At 43.1% G+C, this 20,396-nt stretch overlaps 1 protein-coding gene across 2 annotated transcripts in view; it reads right to left on the bottom strand.

The window, feature by feature from the left end:
- Positions 1–3,372: 3,372 nt before the first annotated feature.
- LOC130868855 (protein mono-ADP-ribosyltransferase PARP11-like) overlaps positions 3,373–20,396 on the bottom strand; it is a 32,237-nt gene continuing 15,213 nt past the window's right edge. Inside the window, exons 2-9 of one of the 2 annotated variants that reach the window (XM_057760869.1) lie at positions 19,229–19,349; positions 17,228–17,356; positions 16,364–16,484; positions 14,289–14,364; positions 11,315–11,387; positions 11,094–11,224; positions 5,507–5,658; positions 3,373–3,689 (exon numbers count right to left, since the gene is read on the bottom strand). In XM_057760869.1, coding sequence (XP_057616852.1) covers positions 3,373–3,689; positions 5,507–5,658; positions 11,094–11,224; positions 11,315–11,387; positions 14,289–14,364; positions 16,364–16,484; positions 17,228–17,353 — 996 coding nt within the window. In that variant the 5' untranslated portion in view covers positions 17,354–17,356; positions 19,229–19,349. Of the gene's footprint in view, positions 3,690–5,506; positions 5,659–11,093; positions 11,225–11,314; positions 11,388–14,288; positions 14,365–16,363; positions 16,485–17,227; positions 17,357–19,228; positions 19,350–20,396 lie in introns of those variants that run through there. The other variant, XM_057760870.1, reaches the window with a different exon arrangement.

Below are 20,396 nucleotides of genomic sequence, written 5' to 3'. Positions count from 1 at the left end.
GACGGAGCAAGCCCAGGTCTGTAAGGGAAAGGGCAGAGTAGAGAGGGAGACTGCCTAGACTCCAGGGAGTTCTCTGTCCTTCCCTCAGATGGGGTGAGAAGGGAAACTACCCTGGGAAAAAGTAAAGACACAAGCTATCCAGTGGATCCTTCCTTAGGATTCAGGGCTTGGCCCTCCCTGTGATTCTCACCCACAGGAAACCTGAAGCTCTCAGATCATGATCTACTTCATTTCTTTGGTATGTCCAGGTCTTCACCTGTTGCCCGGGTGGGGGAAGTGGCGTGGGCTATGTATCACCAAGATTCTTAGGAGGTATCATGTAAAGAGATTTTTTTAAAAGAAGGGTCACAACCAAGTGACAGCAGAGCTGGACCGTGGCTCAGTGGTCAAGAACTCTTGTCACTTTTCTAGAGGACCCGAGTTCAGTTCCCAGCACCTACAACATTATCTCAAAATAAATAATGAAATAAAGATGACTAAACAAGATCCCCTTCTGCCAAGGAGGGAAGGAAATTGGGGAAGCACGCCGGAGGGACAATGGATGATCACTTCTCAGGTGACTCTTAGATGATCCTCCAAACATTCAAGGAGACTCAACAGCCTAGCTGAGCCAGGAAAAGGCCACATGAAGATGGCTTGCTTTCTGCCAACCAAAGCTCAACTGAACTGCTATGGCATCCTGCTCTCTACCAGCTGCATTTAGACAGGAAGAGACACAGATGTAGGCAGGGTCCATCCTGCTGCCCTTTGTTTGTTAGCAAGGCATCATAGACAGCTGGGCGAGCTAGTGACTGGCAGTACCTGGCATACCCCCAGAACTTACCCTCTGGGTCTGTACCCTTAAGGGAAGGGTGATGCGGTGACCAGGCCTTAATCTGTTCATAATTCCTAATGGGCCAGAGGACGTGACTTCATCCTCAGATTATTTCATCAGTCATTGTTCAAAACAACCTAAATTAAGACCAAGAGGTGTCCCTTGACAGGGTCCATGGCAGATACAAGCAGCAAAATCCAAGAGAGTCTATGAAGTTTGAGAGGAAAATCCCAGTCAGATCTGAGACCCAGGAATCAGACATACACATAGCACACACAAGAAGCCAAGTCCAGATACAGAAAACTTTAATCAACAATTGTGGAAACAATACACTCAAGACATTAAATGTAGGAATTCTCCATTGTCACTGCCACCACCACCAGTCTAGAAATAAAATGATCCACTAATCTCAACTGTTCCTGGTAGTAGATAAAAGATTTAGGAAAATGTTTTCCATAAACACAATTCTTTTTACCCCAAGTCTAGACTCCACACAGGGAAAAGACAAGTTTGTACTCAATGGGATTTATTCAGCCACCATTGTAACACAGCTCATCTCTACGTAATAGCTTCCCTTACTCTTCCCTTCCATTGGACTCAATGAGCAGAGGAAACAATGCTCTACTATACATTTATCAGACAAAACAAGTTAAAGTTTAACATGAGTAAATTCTATGTTATTATATTTAAAACATGTATCAAAATCACATCTTTCCTGTAAAAGGGGCTGGCAGTCCAGCAGCAATGCAGTGCCCTGCCTTCCTCATGCAAACCAACGAAGGAAACTGATTGTACAGACTGCCTGCTTTCTCAGTCACCTTGACACGGATACACAAGTCTAAAAGGAAACAACCCCAACTACAACAGTCATTCAAGTATTGAGAGAAGTGTGCATGGACAACGGGGGAGATGCCTAGAAAGAAGAGGGGCTCCAATACTTCGCATGAACTTAGCTAGCAGAGACTGTTGGATCCTGAATGCCGAATGCCTCTAACAATGGTTTTGGTGAGCAGGTAGGCAGCCTAGCCAATTCGCCTCCAGGCACTGCTGCAGTGACCACTGATGGCTTTAAAATGTGTCCTTTCTGTCCTTTCTTAAACCAATAGTGAACCTACACATTGGAGCCAGTTAGTCATTACTGCCAGAGAGCTCCCAAAGAATTGTGCACACAGCTTCCTGTGTGCTGTTTATGTACCCACTGTGCTGTTACACATATTCGGGGATATAAGGAAAATCTGGCAATATACCAAGCTGAAAGAATCGCCATGCACAATCATATTCTACACATGTATTCATTCTTTCTAGGTGCTTCCCAATTCAGAAGAGAACAATACGGGCATGGGCTCTAGATGCTAAATTGTGCTCACTTTCTCTCAGCCAAAGATGGGTGGGACAACAGAGACAAAGCGCAGTGTTAAGAGTTAGGAAAAGGTTCTGGGTGAACGGCTTGGGGAGTGATCTTTTCCCCATGGAAAAAGCAATGGGAAGACAATCAGACAGGTAGCTCCTTATCTAATACTTAAACACCTAGACAGCACCACGCCTGGGTGTTGTCTTACCTCTGCTAGAACACGGACGAGCAAGAAGCTGGTGCTGTCCACTTCATCTTCAGGACAGCAAAGCAGGTAAGCGGAGAGGCACACAAAAGCCATGAGCACAACTCTAAGTTGGACAGCTGCTCAGGTGTTGGAAACTGTCAGTCACTACTCTAAAGAGACCAGACTTCTTCCCAGCATCCCATACTCTCCACAATCATTCAAAACAGAGATACCCAACTACTAAGACATGTGGATTTTAGGGATCATCATGGAACAGCTATAGGTGTGTGTGTTGGGGGAGGGGGAGCATGGACAGACACAGATAAAGCCTCTTAGGAATGATCACTGCAGGGCCTGGAAAACAAAGAGAAGATAAACATTTTGGGGGCAGGAACCACAGAGCAATGGGGGCTGAACTGTGAGCTGGTGACCACGGGCAGCCGTGGTCAGCTCACCTTTGGGAGGTAGGTGAGAATGGTGGGAACTGCAGCCCTCTGTCTTGGTCTTTCTTCTGCTAGCTTGGCTGCCAGCATGGCAGACAATGTCTTTGTTTCCTTCTTCTTGGAGCACCAGGGGCTGCTTCAGAGTTTTAAATGCCTCCCCCCCTCTTCAGAAGACCAACAAAGGGACAAGCTCATTGACAGACAATAATGTTAAAACTCAGGGCCAGTTCTCCAAATGGGAAACACAAACTATAATCATCTGACCTGATCACAAACATGTGAACTTTAAAGACCGCCTGGCTTCGGTAATTAGACTCAACCCATTTGGTTTTAAGTGTCATCTCTCATTGCTGTATGTTAAAACGGCAACAGTATTGGTCTTAACAAAACTGTAACTGACAGAAGCAGAACGACACATAACCAACCTGACAGCTGGTACTTCTTTACACATGCAGCCGCATCTTTCCCGCATCTGTTTCAGAAGTATCCAATATTTATATATAGCGGCTACAAGACAGGGGGCCAAATCCGCCTGCAATGAGAGAGCAAAGCTTTGACCAGAGCCTGGAAAGTGGGGTCAGTGAAAGTCTATCAAGTACTCGGGGTAGATCTGGTTGGCATCAAACACCACAAAGATCTTTGGGTTCCAGGTGTCATCCACACAGCTGTCATACAGATTGACATAGCTCCCGTCTTTGGAAGGAGGTCGCATGTATTTGGAGTCTCCGTTTATGTAATCCCCAATTAGTACTCGAGCAAGGAACATGGATTTATAGGTTCTGAACAGATGTCGCTGCTGCACGCTGACCCCATGAATCTGGAACGTGTTACCATGCTTGATGTCATCTTTGCAGAAGCGACTGGAGTATGCGGCATCTCTAGCAAAATAGGTTCCTGCAACAGAAAGGGCCAAAGTTACTTGGGAGAAAAAATAAAATGCAGGGACAACATTCTGACAGGAGAACAGGCACGAGTCGTACCACAGGGACAGATGTGGGACCTCCTCCTCTGCACACCTAAAAAACAGGACACAATTCCCATGCTCACCACATGAGGCAACTATGGGTGTACCAGGCCTTACTAGTGCCCTCCTGTGCCTTGGATAAACTAAGTGCCACACTTGTGTTTCCAAGAGTTTGCAAGGAAATCCAATAAACAAAATACAAAACTATCCCATTGTGAGAAGTGCGGCAGGTCTGGATTTCACCGGAGGTCATCCTTCCCAGCTGTACCCTTCCTCAGCCTGTGCCCTGTAGCTCTTACCCAGCATCCAGCCAAACTCTGCTCTGCCTGAGGAGCTCACACCCAAGAAGCTGCGGCTATGACATGGGGGCAATCCAGAAGGAACTCTAGAAGCGGGAATGAAATTCTGAGACTGTACAAAGCTGTGCCTTGGCTCTTCAGTCTCCCTGGGCCTGAGTGTCACAGGCTTAGTCTTCTGGGAACTTGGTGCTAAGGAGAGGTGTGGGACTTAGAGGTGAGATGCCTTAGAGGAAATTAGGAACCGCAGGCCTTCCTCATACTTTTCATGGTCGAGCTGTCAGAGGGGCCAGTTCACTTTATACGACATGCTATGCCATGATGGTCAGACTCAAAGTAGGTTCCACAGTGACAATGTAGCATAGGCTGAAACGTCTGAAATTGTGAGTTTGAGTGAATCCTTCCTCTTCTGAAGCTGTCTCGGGGTTTTGCTATATAGTAAGAGGAAACTAGCAGGCACATTGTTCCTGCCTGAGCATTCCAGAACACTGCCAGTTATTGTCATGAACACTCAATAAAACAGCCAACTCTCTGGAAATGATTGACACAATCAATCAAGTACCTACTTCTAAGAAATTGGGACATAAATGGCAAAGTCGCATAACTACCCAATATTGATAGAACTGGTGTAGGACTTTTCTGAGCTCTCACAGCTGAAGTGAGCAGCTTTTATGGTAATTATCCTTAAATTAATTCACTGCTTCAAAATTAGCCCCTCCTAATCCTAAATGGGAGTCAGCTCACTTGCTGGAAGTGAGGCACAAAGGATGGACCATGAGAACAAATGCCTGCCCCTTGCCCTCCTCAGGCTACTTCCTATCCGCTTGAGGCATGCCACAGAGAACCAGGGCATGTACACTAGAAATAAGGTGGAGTTTTGCCCACTTTCCCCCTTCAGTGCATGCTGATTTTCTTACCTATCATTTTCTAAAGCAAAACAACCAAACACCAGCCACTAGTCAGTATAGTGGAGTGTAATTAACATTTTTCTATCGCTCTGTGCGCTTGCTATGGAGCAGTTCCCTGTGTGTAATTAACATGTTTCTATTGCTCTGTGCACTTGCTATGGAGCAGTTCCCTGTGTGTAATTAACATGTTTCTATCGCTCTGTGCGCTTGCTATGGAGCAGTTCCCTGTGTGTAATTAACATGTTTCTATCGCTCTGTGAGTTTGCTATGGAGCAGTTCCCTGTGAAGGCTCATCCATGGGAAGGGCTGACTCAGACACCACAGATACTGCAGGGCTTCTCTAACACAGAGTATCCTATCGGAGCCCAGGGATCTGTTGAATATGGCAGATGTGCAAGTCTTGCTTCCACCCTGTCTAAAGCCAATAGTCTCGTAACTTTTAGTTTCATCATGCCCAACTCTGAATCAGAAAGCAACCAATCCTCCCTAAAGAGTGGGCACTCTCTCCTGTGACTAAAGCTGGACCTGAGATTCGGATGTTACCTTTTCCAAAGACAGCACCGTGTACACCATTGATTCTCCAGTCAAAGTTGTGAATGCAAATCGCTTCCACAAACTCACTGCTGGTGCCATGGAACAGCATTTGCTCATTGATCTGGGGGACTCCTTTCTTCTTCTTGAGCTGAGCCTTCTTCCTAAAATCACAAAACATCCGGATACAAAAACACAGAAAAATACACTACTAAGTGCTATTTATTAATTTAAAAGGTTAAAGGGCAAAGTTCAAAAGAAAAGGTGAAACAACAATATAAATAATATAATGCAAATGAGTAGACAGAACAATTCTAGCAAAGAAATTGTTTCAACTGCTCTTGGATACATAAAAATCATGGGACAGTGATCAGCTAGGTGTGGTACTTAATGCCTGTAATCCCGACTTACAGGAGATGGAGACACAGCTGGGTGGGCCGTGGTGGTGCAGCCTTTAATCCTAGTGCTTAGAAGGCAGAGGCAGGTGGAGCTCAGTGAGTTCAAGGTCAGCCTGGTTTACAGAGCAAGTACCAGGACAGGCTCTGGGAAACCCTGCCTCGAAAAAACAAAACAAAACAAACAAAAAAGAACACGAGTCAGACAAAAATGATCAAGAATTCAAGGCTATCCTAGGCTAAAAAAAAATGAGGTTAGCTCAGGTTGCATGAAACTGTTTCAAAAAACATACAAACAAAGGGAACAAACTAAACAGTATAGCTAGCATTGAGTCTGAAGGCTGAAATCATATCCAAAAAGACTGGGCATATAGCTCCATGGTAGAGTGCTTGTCTGACACGTGGGAAAGCCTGGGATCCATCATCAGCACTCTGGAACAGAGAGGAAAAGAGAGGACGGGGAAACTGATCGTCTAAAGCAGCTAAGCAGTACAGATAGCTGCAGATGAAAATATAAGCAGATAATACAAAGTTCTTAGATGTTAAGACAAAGAATTCTGTCTTTGAGCTGGAAACACATTATCTCAGCTGACTGAATCTGGAAGTTTTAGAAGCATCAAGCTCTTCTTAGTGAATACATACATCTTCAATGTATCAGAAATGAGGAATGGTCATATTGGTCATATTAGTAACAGAAAAAAACAAAACCAAAAGCCTAAAAACCTTTTACAGAAAAATGGGTACTTAGTTATTTATATATGAAAATTAAAAGTAGGAACCAGGTATGGTAGAAGTTATTTTTAATTCTAGCACTTGGTAGGCAGAAGCACGAAGATGTTTGTGAGTTTGAGGCCAGCCTGGTCTGCATAGTAGGTTCCAGTCCAGCCATGGCTACCAAAAGTTAAATGTAATAAACTAAGTCTAGGTGCACTGTAAAGATAAAAGATACTAAGTCCAAACAGAATATTTTAAATCAATGTATTTTGCAAAATAATACTGTTTATTATACAGATATGGATATCCATGAAGTAAAAACACAAAACTATAGGCAAAAGAACATATCCATTTCAGAAACAAGCCTCAATAAGCAATGGGATGAAATAAGCCTCTATCAGAGAGATGCGAGATAAAGACAACGAGCCAGGTATTGGAATATCAAGTCTGATGACGGGACTGTGGGGTTCGACAACTATTTGCTGCATTTTGGGTTTTGAAATGCTTTGCCTAAACATCTCTGCTAGCTTACCTGAGTGTGCCCAAGCTTCTCCTTAAGAACATAATGCATGTAGATACAAAAGCACACTCAGAAGTGGCGTTTACAATTTTATAACTCTAAAGAGCAAGGTCCAATAGGAAGGCTGAGGCACAGGACTCTTCTGTAGTCTGAACCATGAATGAACAGGAGAGCAGCCTTCTGGAAAACCCTGAGGTTGCTTTAGCCCGTTCCAGGATGGAGGACCTGTGGCTGGATCACTCTGTGATTAACACTAATTGTTACAATGTGCATCCATCCCAACAGCGAGCTAGAACCCACCCCCACGTTCACTGACTGGCCTACGCCATTCTTAAACACACAACGGTTCCTCTCTTTTATAATTCCATAGATAACCACCCTCCAAAAAGCTGTGAGCTTTATTCCCTAGGAAATACACATTATCTCCCCAGCTATTCCTCAGCCTTTAGTAAAGCTTCCAGCCAGCCCCTTCTACACAGCAAACATCTTTACTTAACCAGAATTTACTGGATACCTCTTAGTTTATAAACGCAGGTAGGGAGCAGATCCTTGTGTGTGACCAGAGACACCACACTGCGAACGGTGCCATCAAATGGCTTCCATACTATGTGCAGCCAAATAAAATTCTCAGGGTTTTACAAATCAGACTGCTCCCAGCTAATCGAACAACTGACAGGTAAACCTAATGCTCTGACATATTTCAGTTTCAAATGTAAAAATTAATTAGCAAAGCAAAACACCCATATTATAAATTGACAGATTTTATCGAAACAGGCAGCTAAAGCGCATTCAAGTGGTGACAGCAATGAAAATGCATATTCCTCAGGAGTCATTGAGCAATATTAACCACATTTCAGTGCATGGGCTTTGATCTAGGGCGACTGTCTTTCCAGACCACTGCTCATAATAGAAGGACATGCATCAAGCAGCTCTTTCATTCAGTTTTCCACTAAGAAATTCTTCCTAGTTTCTTCTTCTAGGACTGTGTGTATTAACTATCTAACTGATTTTTACCAATGCACATGTAATTCCTACTCAGAATTCAAGCTGTCTTTTTTTTTTTTTCGGAGACAGGGTTTCTCTGTAGCTTTGGAGCCTGTCCTGGAACTAGCTCTTGTAGACCAGGCTGGCCTCTAGCTCACAGAGATCCACCTGCCTCTGCCTCCCGAGTGCTGGGATTAAAGGGGTACGCCACCACCGACCTCAAGCTGTCCTTTCCTTTTCAGTTTTGAATCTTTCCTGAGTGTGACAAGCAAACCTACACTCATTTAAGTGCCTGACAACACTGAGGGGATGAAGCTGCAAGCAAGTGTGCCATTAAAGTTTCTGCAAAAGACCTCCAGCCACCTATGACTCATTTTCTTTGTACCATCGCCTGGAACATATTGTTTCCATCGTAAGAAACTTTCTCAACCACTTTAGAGAGGCCAAGTTAAATTATCCAAAAGGCTTTCCCATAGACCGCAATGCTAAACTTACTGAGTCTGGTATTCATTAATCCATATCATGATTGTTTTGGTAAAGCAAATACCTGATTAATACATTTACTTCTCAGATCAAGTTATTGAGCTGTAATGACTAGATTCCATTCTAAAAACTAAGGTATTTGGGGCTAGAGATGGGTTGACATTAAGGAAGATCATCAAGGGTATAAACCAAAGAAAATGTCTACTAGATTCTTGTATTAAATGGTATAGGACTCAGCACCATATTTTTATGCTTTTACTGAGAGCTCTGAGTATGAAGGAGACCAATATGAACTCCAGTTCAGAAGCCTGAATTAAGAATAATAGTAACGGGGGCTGTAGAGATGGCTCGGCAGTTAAGAGTACTTGTTGCTCTTACAGAGGACCCGCTTCAGGTCCCAGAATCCACATGGCAGCTCACAACCACCTATAGCTGCAGTTCCAGGGGATCTGACCCCCTCTGACATTCATGGGCACTAGGTGTACATGTGGTGCATACATGTACAAGCAGGCAAAAACTCACACACACAAAATACATCTAATACATAAGTTTCACAAGCTCACCTTAGAAAAATTAGTTTAATCATTGAAAGAATAAAATCATAGGGAGCAGAGGTGTCTATTTTCCCCCAAATACTGAATAAAACCTTCTAAATTTAGGTAAATTCAGTGACTGTCAGAAATATAAGGTTTTTGGTTGAATACTCAAGACTATAAAAAGCACAAGCTGAAGAGCACAGGCACTGTTATTCTAACTTCTTACAAGGATAGCTGGAACAAACTGAGGCACAGAGAGTTGGGACCCCGTGGGAGAATCCATGTTCCACTACTGTGATGGCTGGCTTTGACTGAGGACTCTGCACAATGCGGAGTCACCTGGGGGACGGAGTGTCAGTGAGGAACAGTTTAGGTTGGGTTGATCTGTGGGCATGCCTTTGAGGAATTTTCTTGATTAGCTGGAATGGCCCATTGTGGGTGGCATGATTGCCTAGGCAGGAGAATTCGGTTAAGAGTAGAGACAGCGACCTGAGCGTTAGCAAGCATTCATTAACGCAGGACTTGAGTGTGGATGTAACGTGACTGGTTGCTTCAATATTCTTACCTTCCTCACCACCTTGACTTCCCTGAAATGATGGACTGTAACCTGGAATTGTGAGCCAAATAAACTCTTTCTCCCTTAAGTTGTTTTGGTCAGGATATTTTACCATAACAACAGGAAACAAAACTGTAAAAATCACCAAAGGAAAGTCAGTCTAATTCTCAAGTGTATGCAAATGAGGGGACAGGCTGGGAATGAATGGCCTTAAATACTTTCCGATAATAAAGCAATGATCATGCATGGTTAGTCTGTTTTGGGCACATGTTTATTTGTTTGATGTTTTTTTTTGAAAAAATATCATAAAGTAGGGCAAGCTGGCTTTGAACTTGCTCTGTAGCCCTTGAACTCACAATCCCCCTGCTCTAGCTTTCTGTGTGCTGAGCTAGCAGCTGTGTGACTCTTCATCTGGCCTGTGCAGCAAACACTGACAGATGTAAGGATCATAAGCACACAGGGCTTATTACGGCAGAATTCTACTTCTGTGTTAATATGAAATTTTTCTGAATAAATCATTAAAAGTTTGTAATAAACTGGGTGGCATATGCCTTTAATCCTAGCACTGAGGAGGCAGAGGCAGGTGGATCTCTGTGAATTCGAGGTCAGCCTGGTCTACAGAGTGAGTTCCAGAATATGTTCCAAAGCTACAGAGAAACCCTGTCTCAAAAAAAAAAAAAAAACAAACCAAACAAACAAAAAAAAACCCAAAAAATTATAATAAAAATACCAGAAATCAAATCTCGTCTACAAATTTTTTATTTAATATATTTCAGAGAACCACTTATTTAAGTATTATTTATTACAACATAACAGGTTAATTTGGGTAACAAGTTTTAGGTAAAAAAGCTTTATTTTTAGGTTAAAGGCACACAGAAAAAACTAACAGTCATTTCTAACAGTCAGTATTTCCAGAGATTTCTAATGCAATCTAAAGGGCTGAGGCAAGCCGTCTTCCAAGCTAAAGACCTCCATCTCAACCAACATGCAGTTTTGGACCTAGCAAAGATAGAGCTTCTCCCACTGTGCTGACTGAATGTATGCCAGAGAAGACCTTGCCTACTCTCTGAGGACAGAGACAAGGGCAGAGGCCAGCAAGGGGCTGGAGAGATAGCTCAGTAGTTGAGAGCACTCAGTGCCCTTGCAGGACCCACATGGTGGTCACAACTTCTGTAAACTGCAGTACCCAGGGACAGGATGCCCTCTCTGAACTCCTCAGGCACCACGTATGCACATGGTGCACAGACAAACACACAGGAAGAACAGTCATGCTCATGAAATGAAATCAATGTAAAAAAAATTAAGGCATGGCAAGAGAAGGACAGCCTGTCTGTGGCTGAAATGAAGCCCGCTAAGCTCTGTGTGGAGCCATCACTACAGTCTGGAAGAGTGAGACAAGGAACCCACTCACCTGCAAAAGAACTCCCATAAGTCTAAGTTTTGAATCCTTTGAATCCTTTTAATTCGTTTCCGATCCATTGTTTTACCAAAGTGACTGGCAACTTCGTTATATTCGTGCGTTTGGTTCTGCAGGGAGACCAGCTGGGAGAAGAAGTTTGCAGAGTTTAGCAGTGGCCTTCCCATCTGTCCCGGGACAGCCTGCTGGCCTGCCCTACAGTCATCTGCTCTCACCTGATAGGGAACTTCTGTATTCACGTTCTCCCAGTGTGTTGGCATGGGGATGGCCTCATTTTCACAGATGTAACTTCAAACAGCAAAAGACAGAGCAGAGTATCAGAAGAGGATTATAATTAGTGTCAGTGGTTTAGCCTTTTCTCCGCGGCTGAGTTTTCTGTTTGCAAAGTATTTATGACAAACACGATAAAGTTTAACCTTTGGCTTCACTTAGAAATATTTACTGAAAGTCTACTTTTAAATGCTGAATTATAAACTTTGACAGGAATATACAAATCTACATAGCTTCAACACTTCAGAAACCATTAATTCAATTTCTTTTGTTGAGATTTCTATAAAATGTGAAGAAAATTTTAGCCAAAGAAAGGAATTTCTAAAAAAAAGTAGGCTGATTTTAAAAAAAAAAATCCAAAGCATTTATTGATATTTGTACTGAATGAAACTGGAAACTCTACCAGTCATTGCTGTTTTCCAAGATGGCTCAGTCATCCCCACCATCTGTCCTCTATGACCTAACTCAGCCCTCTTCTCTGTCTTCTGTTTCCTTAGACATTGCACCCTGACTTACTCAGTGCAGTCACACTTGGCAGCAAATCTTTAAAAGCCATAAAATATGGTCAAGCCACAGGATATAAACAGCAAAATACTAAAACAGGCACAATAACCTTCCTTGGCAGTTAACAACCTTCAAACCTATCCTTAGCTCATTTTTGTCAAACTTCATAATTCTTTTGGAAAAAAACAATACAATATATAATTCCTAAAAGATTTTTATTTGTATGTGTGTGCATCTGTGTGCAAGTGTGCTATATATGTGCAGGTGGCTGCAGAAGGACAAGAAGGCATCCAATGCCCTGGAGCTGGAGTCACAGTTAATTGTAAGCTGCCTACGTGGGTGCTGGAAACCACTCAGGAAGGTCTTCAGTGTACCAGCAAGTAGAGAGTGGGAACCTTTCCTCCTGCTGCAGTCTGGGTTCTGGTCAGCTCTGGCTCTTCACTCCTTCTCACAGCCATTTCTACACCCAGGTGTCCGTTAGAGCTCCCTTAGGTTCAGAAAGCCAAGTTTTGATCAACACAAATGACAACACATTTTTGCCCCTATGTTGTTTTTGTCAATTAATCAATTCTCAATATGATCTTTATAAAAATGTATGCAATCTCCTCATTCCCAGGGTCAAGAGGAATCCCAGCACATGGCAGACACTCAGCTAACATGCAACAAATAAATGCCTCCTCTGCTACACACACACAATTCCATCATCTGTGTATGGACAGGGGAGCGGGAGCTGAAGTGGAGCATCTTCTTTAGGTATCCTTCAGTCACTATGGACTTGACATGTCACCTAGGAACTGCCCAGTGGGGCTCTGCATTGGTGTAGGAGCAAAGTGGGCAGTTCCCTACGATTCTGGGCCCCAAAAAGAGACAGAACCATACTTTATTTAAATGCTTGCTTCCGGTGATACTTAGCTTGCTTCTAGCAACCTCTTCAGAGTCATGCTCTTCCATTTTTGAATTTTAGTCAGTTTGCTAACAAAGGAGTCTGGCATAAATTGATATTTTTCTTCATCATGTGTGTGATTGTAGGAATATCAAATTGTTTTAGGAGAGTTCTAGAAGAACTTCAAATACTATAGGAATTATTATTTAAGTTAACTTCAACCCTGAGTTGCACTCCCCCACTTTGTCCAATATATCTTTAATCTATGGTGGAAAGGTTCAAATAACTTGTATGGACTCACAGCCTTGACAGAACGCACATTGGCCAGGCTTGTGATGAGTGCCCGGTGCTGCCCTACCTCTAGCCTTTCTGCCTCAGCACCTCCTGACCTTCATCCCCTTAGCTTTCACACTTAACTCCTCCCCTTTCGTTACAGCCTCAATTGCTGTCCTCCGCTGCTTACTCCCCCTGCTCCTTCTGTTTTTGTTGTATAGTTTGTATAGCCTGAGAAAGAAGAAAATGCTTGACCCCAGCATGGACTTCTCACCAGCTTCAAAGGGATACCAGCTATACCAACACACGGATGTGAAACTCTTCCCGCTACTGTGTCTCATTGCCCCAGATACACTCTGAGAAGATAAGAAATGCATTCTATTCCTGGCACTGTAGAATGCATACAGGATATAGGAAGTAAGAACACAGTCTGCGTCCCACAGATGCAGGAAAGCCTTTATTATCTTTTAAGTCGTGATATTAAAATATCAGCCAAATACCTTGAGAAAGGAAACTGAAAGCATTTCTCTCCTTGCTATCTCCTTCAGTCCCTTTCTCTGCAGATCTTTGGAAGGCGCATGAGGGCATCCCTACAATTCACACACTGTCATTTTGTTTCCCAGCTGGATCTTAAATTCTCTGAAGAGAAAGAACTCAACATTCACCTGAGGAATCATTCTAGAAAATGGGAGACACACTCGTAAAGTGCTCCGCTTGTTTTCCATTCCCATGCGCAACAGGGGTGCATTAACCTTTGGGACAATCCTTTTTTTAAGTCTATATATGGCAAAGGTAAGCAAAAGGAAAATGGATCCAGGGAAGATGCACTGCTGCCCTTCTAGTCGATGTGGACTGGCGCTGTACCTCAGAGATGCCCAATGGAGAGTACATCAGTGCAGAGGCAGACCACATGGGCAGTTCTCTAGGATTCATGGTCAAATATCTGGAATGTTCTCTGACAGTATGGCCAGTTCAAATTCAAACTTAAGTTCAATAGGTCATTTTAAGGGTTTGAAACATAAAACCACATGGCATCTTGTAATTATCATGCACACTGGTCTAAGAATTGAAAAAATATATACATACGACAGGAGACAATGGCAGAAGACAGTGATTATTTAATCAGCAAATAAGAGGTTTAATATTGCAAAAATCGCTATTAGTTCATGAGATGAATGGTAGTCTACCTAGTTTTCTGCCAAAGAGTAAGAAAGCAGGGAGAGGAAAGCCCACCCCGCGTGCTGCCCCATTCACCATACCTGAAGGCACTGATGGAGAAAGGAGCCCTTTTTACTAGGTGTTGTTTTCCAGTGACAAGGTTCATCTGCTTCATTTCTGAACACAAAGAGACAGGTCAGATGAGCCGCAGAAACACACAGTGCTCCGAGGTCTCATGCACGTTAGGAGCCACAGTACATGGCGGTCATGTGGCTCTGGGAGGAGATGACGGCCAGGTAGTTATGATCTTTCACCATCAACCTATCTGTCATATTGTAAAGGTGCTAGTGTAGGGGCCCTGCTTCTTGATCTAAGGCCACACCAAGATGCTCACCTCACACCCTGCTCCGTACGCATCACACCTCAGCTAAACTGACACTAAAATATAAGACCAAAAGTGGCCAAGTTGAGAGCACAGAATGACATCATACTAAATCTTCCATTGGATTTGTTACATGGAGAAATGCACTCTGAGTTCCCTAAGAATTTGGAAATTAGAAAGGGATACATTTCCATGTAACATTTGCACAACTCACATAATTTCAAAAATGTGTTTCTTTAGTCATCTTTTAACTGCACACCTAAACCAAAGGAAAAGAACACCCAGCCAGAGACAACACGTATTTACACACAGACTCCCAGCGAAGGGGCCGCTATCTAGTGAGCATCTTCTGCTGCACCGCGGCCTTGGCAGTATTTACCAGGTCCTGTTTATCTTCCCATTCAAGCAGTAAATTTTAACAAATGTCATTCTGAGCATCTACAAAAATATTTTGAATTAATCTTTTTTCCTGACAGGAATCTCCCAGAGAATATAGTTCACTAGTGAATATTCTTAGTCAGAAGTGGCCTGCTGAATTACCTACCACACACTTCAACAAATGGCATCCCCTTTACAAGGCCTGAAGTTGTGTAAATCATACTCTGTTCTGCCACCAAAACTGTGCTTGAATACAGCACTAGCACAGAACACAGCAACATCTACCAAACACCTTCTGCTGGAACAGAGCACCAATGTCAGCATGCCCTATGGGAAGTCAGCTTGCCTAATGCTGGTTCTGAAAGCCAGGATTAATTGACAGTAAAAAGAGAATTGTTTTCACTCTTCTTAAATTTAATGTACTCATCTATTCTTTGAATCATTCTTGATAATCAGCAATTACAAGTTTGGTAGATAGTATTTTTTAGCTCTGTTTACACCGTCCCTGAGAACCCTTTACCACTTCTGAGAAAGCATTTCAGACTTACACTCCATCCTCAGCACATCAGCACCACCACGGTCAGAAAGACACAACTCAGCAACTGGACAAGAATAGCTAGAAGACCAAAGTGTAGAGTGACTAAGAGTGAGCGGTTATTAAGAAGCTGCCCCATTCAAATCTCCTTTGCCTCAAAGCCATCAACAGTGGGTGACAGTAGTCTGGAACTTACGGAGTGAACCCAACAGTGTTTCCATGAGACACCTGATAACAGGACCCCACATGGTGTGAGGAACCCAAAGAGGCATGGGTCTAACTGAAGCTGATCTGCACATTAGCTGGGCTCATCTAGGAAGCAGTATCCTTTGAAGAGGCAGCCATCTAAGCAAACCATCAACAGGAAGGTCGCCTGGCTTCATTTTGGTCTTGAAACAACCACCAGCTACCAGTGACTTCCTCATCATTTAATATCAGTTTGATGTTTAAGGTAAAACGGTTCCCAACTCCAACCAATATCCAGGGATGTAGTACCGAGTAAAATAAGCGCTGTAAGTTAGGCACAGCAGTCCAGGCCTGCAATCCCAGCTGCTCCAGAGGCCGAGGCAGAAGGATTGTGAGTTCAAGACCAGTCCAGCAATACAGCGAGACCTCATCTCAAAAATCAAAATATAAACAAGAGCTATAAAGAGCATTACACAAACTCAAAACACACGGCAACACCACATATGTTAACACACATGAACACAGAACATGCTTTTATAAAAGGCAGTGCTGCTCAAGAGTCTAACAGTGCAAATTTACAGAGCTCCTTTTGCATAGAGCAGGAGGATTTACTTCATGATTCAAGACATCTTGGCTGCACTGTGTCAACAGTCTAAGAATATTCTAGAAACACACAACTAGGAGGGGAAACATACCTGAAAAGTCTATCTTGTAGCTGAATTTGGAAGTAGTAAAGGAAATGGAGCCACAAGGGTTTGTTTTGAAGCTTTTTTCGATATCTTCACTGCTAACTGAACACTGAATGTTGGTATCCAGCTTTAAGACAAACCAGAAAGTTGCATTTACCAGCTGTTCACAGTAATGGGTTGGACACAGAAGTGGAGCTGAGGTCACGTGACAGAGAATGGATGAATGAAGGGTGCCTACTGCCTCCTGCTCTACCTCCCCCATACACAGAGAGCACAACCAAGCCTGCATGTGGAAAAAGATTAACGGCATCCAAGGGAAAACAGCGACTTGTTATGATAGGCTCTGCCACAGCCATCTCACATGTTACCACGAGCTTCACAAATTATCTAATGATTTCACTAAGTGGCTCAAAGTAAAACTTTCATCAGCCTGGTAACCATACAAAACAAAACAAAAACCCAAACGACAAGTTCTTGTGTGGGGGTTCAAACCTCAGTTAAACTCTCTTTGCAACTTGGACCAAGCAAATGAACTTTTCTGAGCTCCCTGTCCTCTGACAGAAGACGGAGCAGTGTCATTCGCTTCAGAACTGCTGTGAGGACACACAGGGTGCACACAGCACCTAACGTCACACCCGAGCTCCTCCCTCCCTATTTCCACCAGATCAAACCCGGATGTGCTTGTATGTGCCGAGTCCACCACACAGGCATGCTCCCTGTCTCACCACTGCTTCTATGAGGTTATTGTCGGGGGGAAAAAACAAACTTCTAGCTACACTGGTTTCCATCAGGGCTGGAACCTTCCAGAGCTCCATGAGCAAGAGTCTACACAGTGGCAAGCCCTTGCCTGTGAAGTTTGGGGTGGGGTACCTGAAACATGTGCCACTTCCCACATTCCACCAGGTAGAACCAGCCCCACTGTGTGTCCGAGGTGTCCATGTCATCCACGTCACTCTCCATCTTCTTGGGAAAGAGTTCCTCTGTCTTGTGAAACATCTTCTGGAAAGCCAGGGAGAGGTGGAGGAGGAAATACCCATTAAAGACCAATGTGCTTTCTATGGACCATTCTACTTCATTACCAAGGAACCAGATTCCAACGTCTTCCCCACAGTGACACCTGACAGCTATCTGCACAGTGGCCCTGAAGATAAACAACTAAAATGTTAGGCTGATGATCTTCCTTAGGTGGAATAAGTCAGTGCCCATGAAGCCCCAAGTAGTAGTTCAACATTCGTTTGTGAATTTGTCAGGCACCCCTGCATCACAACTACTGCAGATCAGATGCACTGCTTTTCTATTTCCAATACTCATCTTGTTTAATCGCATAAAGAGACATTTCTACAATATGTGAGGCCTTTAAAAAAAAGCATAATATAATAAAGTTTTAGTTAAAATATATCTATACTTTGCTTTCATAAACACATGGATATGCACATGAGTATGTACATGCACACATGTACACAGGACAGAAGTTTGAGGAGATAAGAAGCTGTCATAGTGTCCTCTAAGCACTAAGATGCTCAGAGTATAATGACAGCAGTGACAAGAATCTGGCTCTTACTAGGTGTCAAGTGTTGGTCTAGGAACTATAGGGATAACTTATTTAGGCTTAACAACAACCTATACGATACAGGTACTCCTGATATAAATTAGGGAACTGATGCAGAGTGGTCACACAAGGGGGAAGTTAAGCTCAGGCAGAATGGCCTCAGGATCTGTACATGTAGGTCACACATTACACTGTTTTATGCTTCATGACCAATAGGTCTTATAATGTTGACTAGAGCATTAACTCATATATACCTAATCTTTGAAAAAAAAAAAACAAACAAACTGATGTTCTTGGGTGGAAATTGTGATAAAGTCACCAGAAAAGGGACCAAGTGGTTAATTTAATTTCACATGCAATTTGACTTCCTATCATCATTCTCTAAAGGTTCTTAAATAATTCATTTAAATTTGTACAACTAGTCCAGTCTATTGTAATACCACCCTGAACATGCCTGATCTCCAAAGCTGAGAAGGGTCAGACCTTGTTAGTACTTGGATGGGTGATATCCAGTCTAGACTACAACAGACAAGCTCTGGAGCTTCTTACAAAGGGAATGTAGAAAAAACAAAGCACTTTCTGGGCACAGTATCTCATGCCTTTAATTCCAGCACTTGGGAGGCAGAGGCAGGTGGATCTCTGCGGCTCAAGGCCAGCATAGTCTACACAGTGAGTTCCAGGTGAGTCAGGGCTATATAGAGAGACCCTGCCTCAAAATTAATTAACTAAATTTGTACAACTAGCATATGACTTGCTAAAAGGTCAGAGTACTTATGTTGAAAACTTGTTGGCCCATCACACTTTTATCCTCGACATTCTTTACCTTCCTTTTCCAGAGTTAACCAATGCTATCACTTTACAATGCATCTGTCAGGGGTGTGATGCATATGAGTGTGTTGTAGGATCTTGTATATACACATCTACACTGGCAATATGGCTAGAACACAATCCCTTATACCTTTGATTGTTTTTAACAAAGAATCTGTACTTCATGATAAACTGAAAAATATTTGTAAGCCACTGTATAAAATGTAGGGGCTGTGTAACCCAGGATAAGTTCCCATTATTTTGTCTAGGCCACATTCTCCCACACAGCAGAAACTAAAGTTCCTTCCTCATTTGGGGTTGGGATGAATACCTGAACTCCGTGAAGGGGCTAGTTAATTTTGATTTTTTCATTCATGTCCAGCAGCTTTCCAAGGAATACTTTTCTGATTATGTCCTTGTTTTCACTCCTTCATGTTTTACAAGTTGACTAGCTGTTGAGAACAACAACACCAGAACAGCCTGGACCGGGCTCCAGGTTAGAACACACTATTTACCTTCTGTGCCTTAAGTGGATAATAAAGATGATGACTTAAAATGTAAACTCAGCTGTGCCGTTAACTAGTCCAGACATTCACTCTCCTCTCCCAGCACTCCTCACACTGGTTGGCCATTTCACTGTGAAGGAATAAGAAAGCAAGCCAGGGAACACAGGCTTAGTTTTTGTTTGGGAAACACCCTGAAAAATTGGAAAGACAAGCTTGAAGCAAACAGCTAAGACAGAACTGGGCTGTGGGTTCTGGATTTTCTCTATCAGAAAAGGGACAGGCAACAGAAAGGTCCCTCTATGGCTACAGCAGTGTGCTCTGTCCTCTGGCTCTGCCCTGAGCTGTCACTGCAGGCCCGTCTACACCCAGGCACTGGAGCCCGAGTCCCAGCTACTGAGGCTGAGACAGGACCATCACTTGAGTCCAGTTCAAGGCCAATCCGAGAAACACAGTGAAACCTGAGGGAGAAAGGAAAAAGGGAGGAAGGAGAAGAAAACAGAAAAAGGGGTAGGGAAAAGAGGAAGCGAGAGAGGAAAGGAGGGAGAGAAAGAGAGAGAGGAACTCTGTGATCAATAGCTAGGACTGAGTTTTAACTAGCGAGGCCAGTTCTTGGTCACACTTTACCTATTTTTTTTCCTCTATAGTCTCATGTACAGGAGAGAGAAGTTTTACTTTCCAGTTAAAGCAGGGAAAATACAAAGCAGAAAATAATATAATATTTTGTCTACAATCAGGGTGTGCACGTACAGTACAGAGAAGATTAAAGAAGCCCTGAGGCCTGCTGGAGTCCCATCTCCCTCCAGGTGTCCACCTCTCGGCCTCATTTCCACCTTCGCTGCCAAGCTTCACAGATGCGCTGGCTTTCTTTCAAACAATTAATTTTATATCATAACAGCCACAGCATCTTCTATAGTGTGCTTCCTCTCCAAAGGAATGGCTATTTTGTATAATTTGGCTCAAAGAGAAAACTGGCTTAAATAAAATAATTTAGAATGCTGTCACTATAGTAATGATGGCTCAACTCTAGTTAGGACACACCGACAGGAAGTCAAAAGAACACATGCAAGTTATCCAAAACGGAGAAGGCACTTAATGCACGTTAGAAAGGGCCAGTTCGGTTAAAATGCCACATTTGGCCTGACTTTCCTCTTTCTAACTGGGAAGAAACAACTCTTCC

Source organism: Chionomys nivalis, chromosome Y (genome assembly GCF_950005125.1).
Source record: "Chionomys nivalis chromosome Y, mChiNiv1.1, whole genome shotgun sequence".
Lineage (NCBI taxonomy): Eukaryota > Metazoa > Chordata > Mammalia > Rodentia > Cricetidae > Chionomys > Chionomys nivalis.
This window is presented reverse-complemented; position numbering and strand designations above follow the sequence as displayed.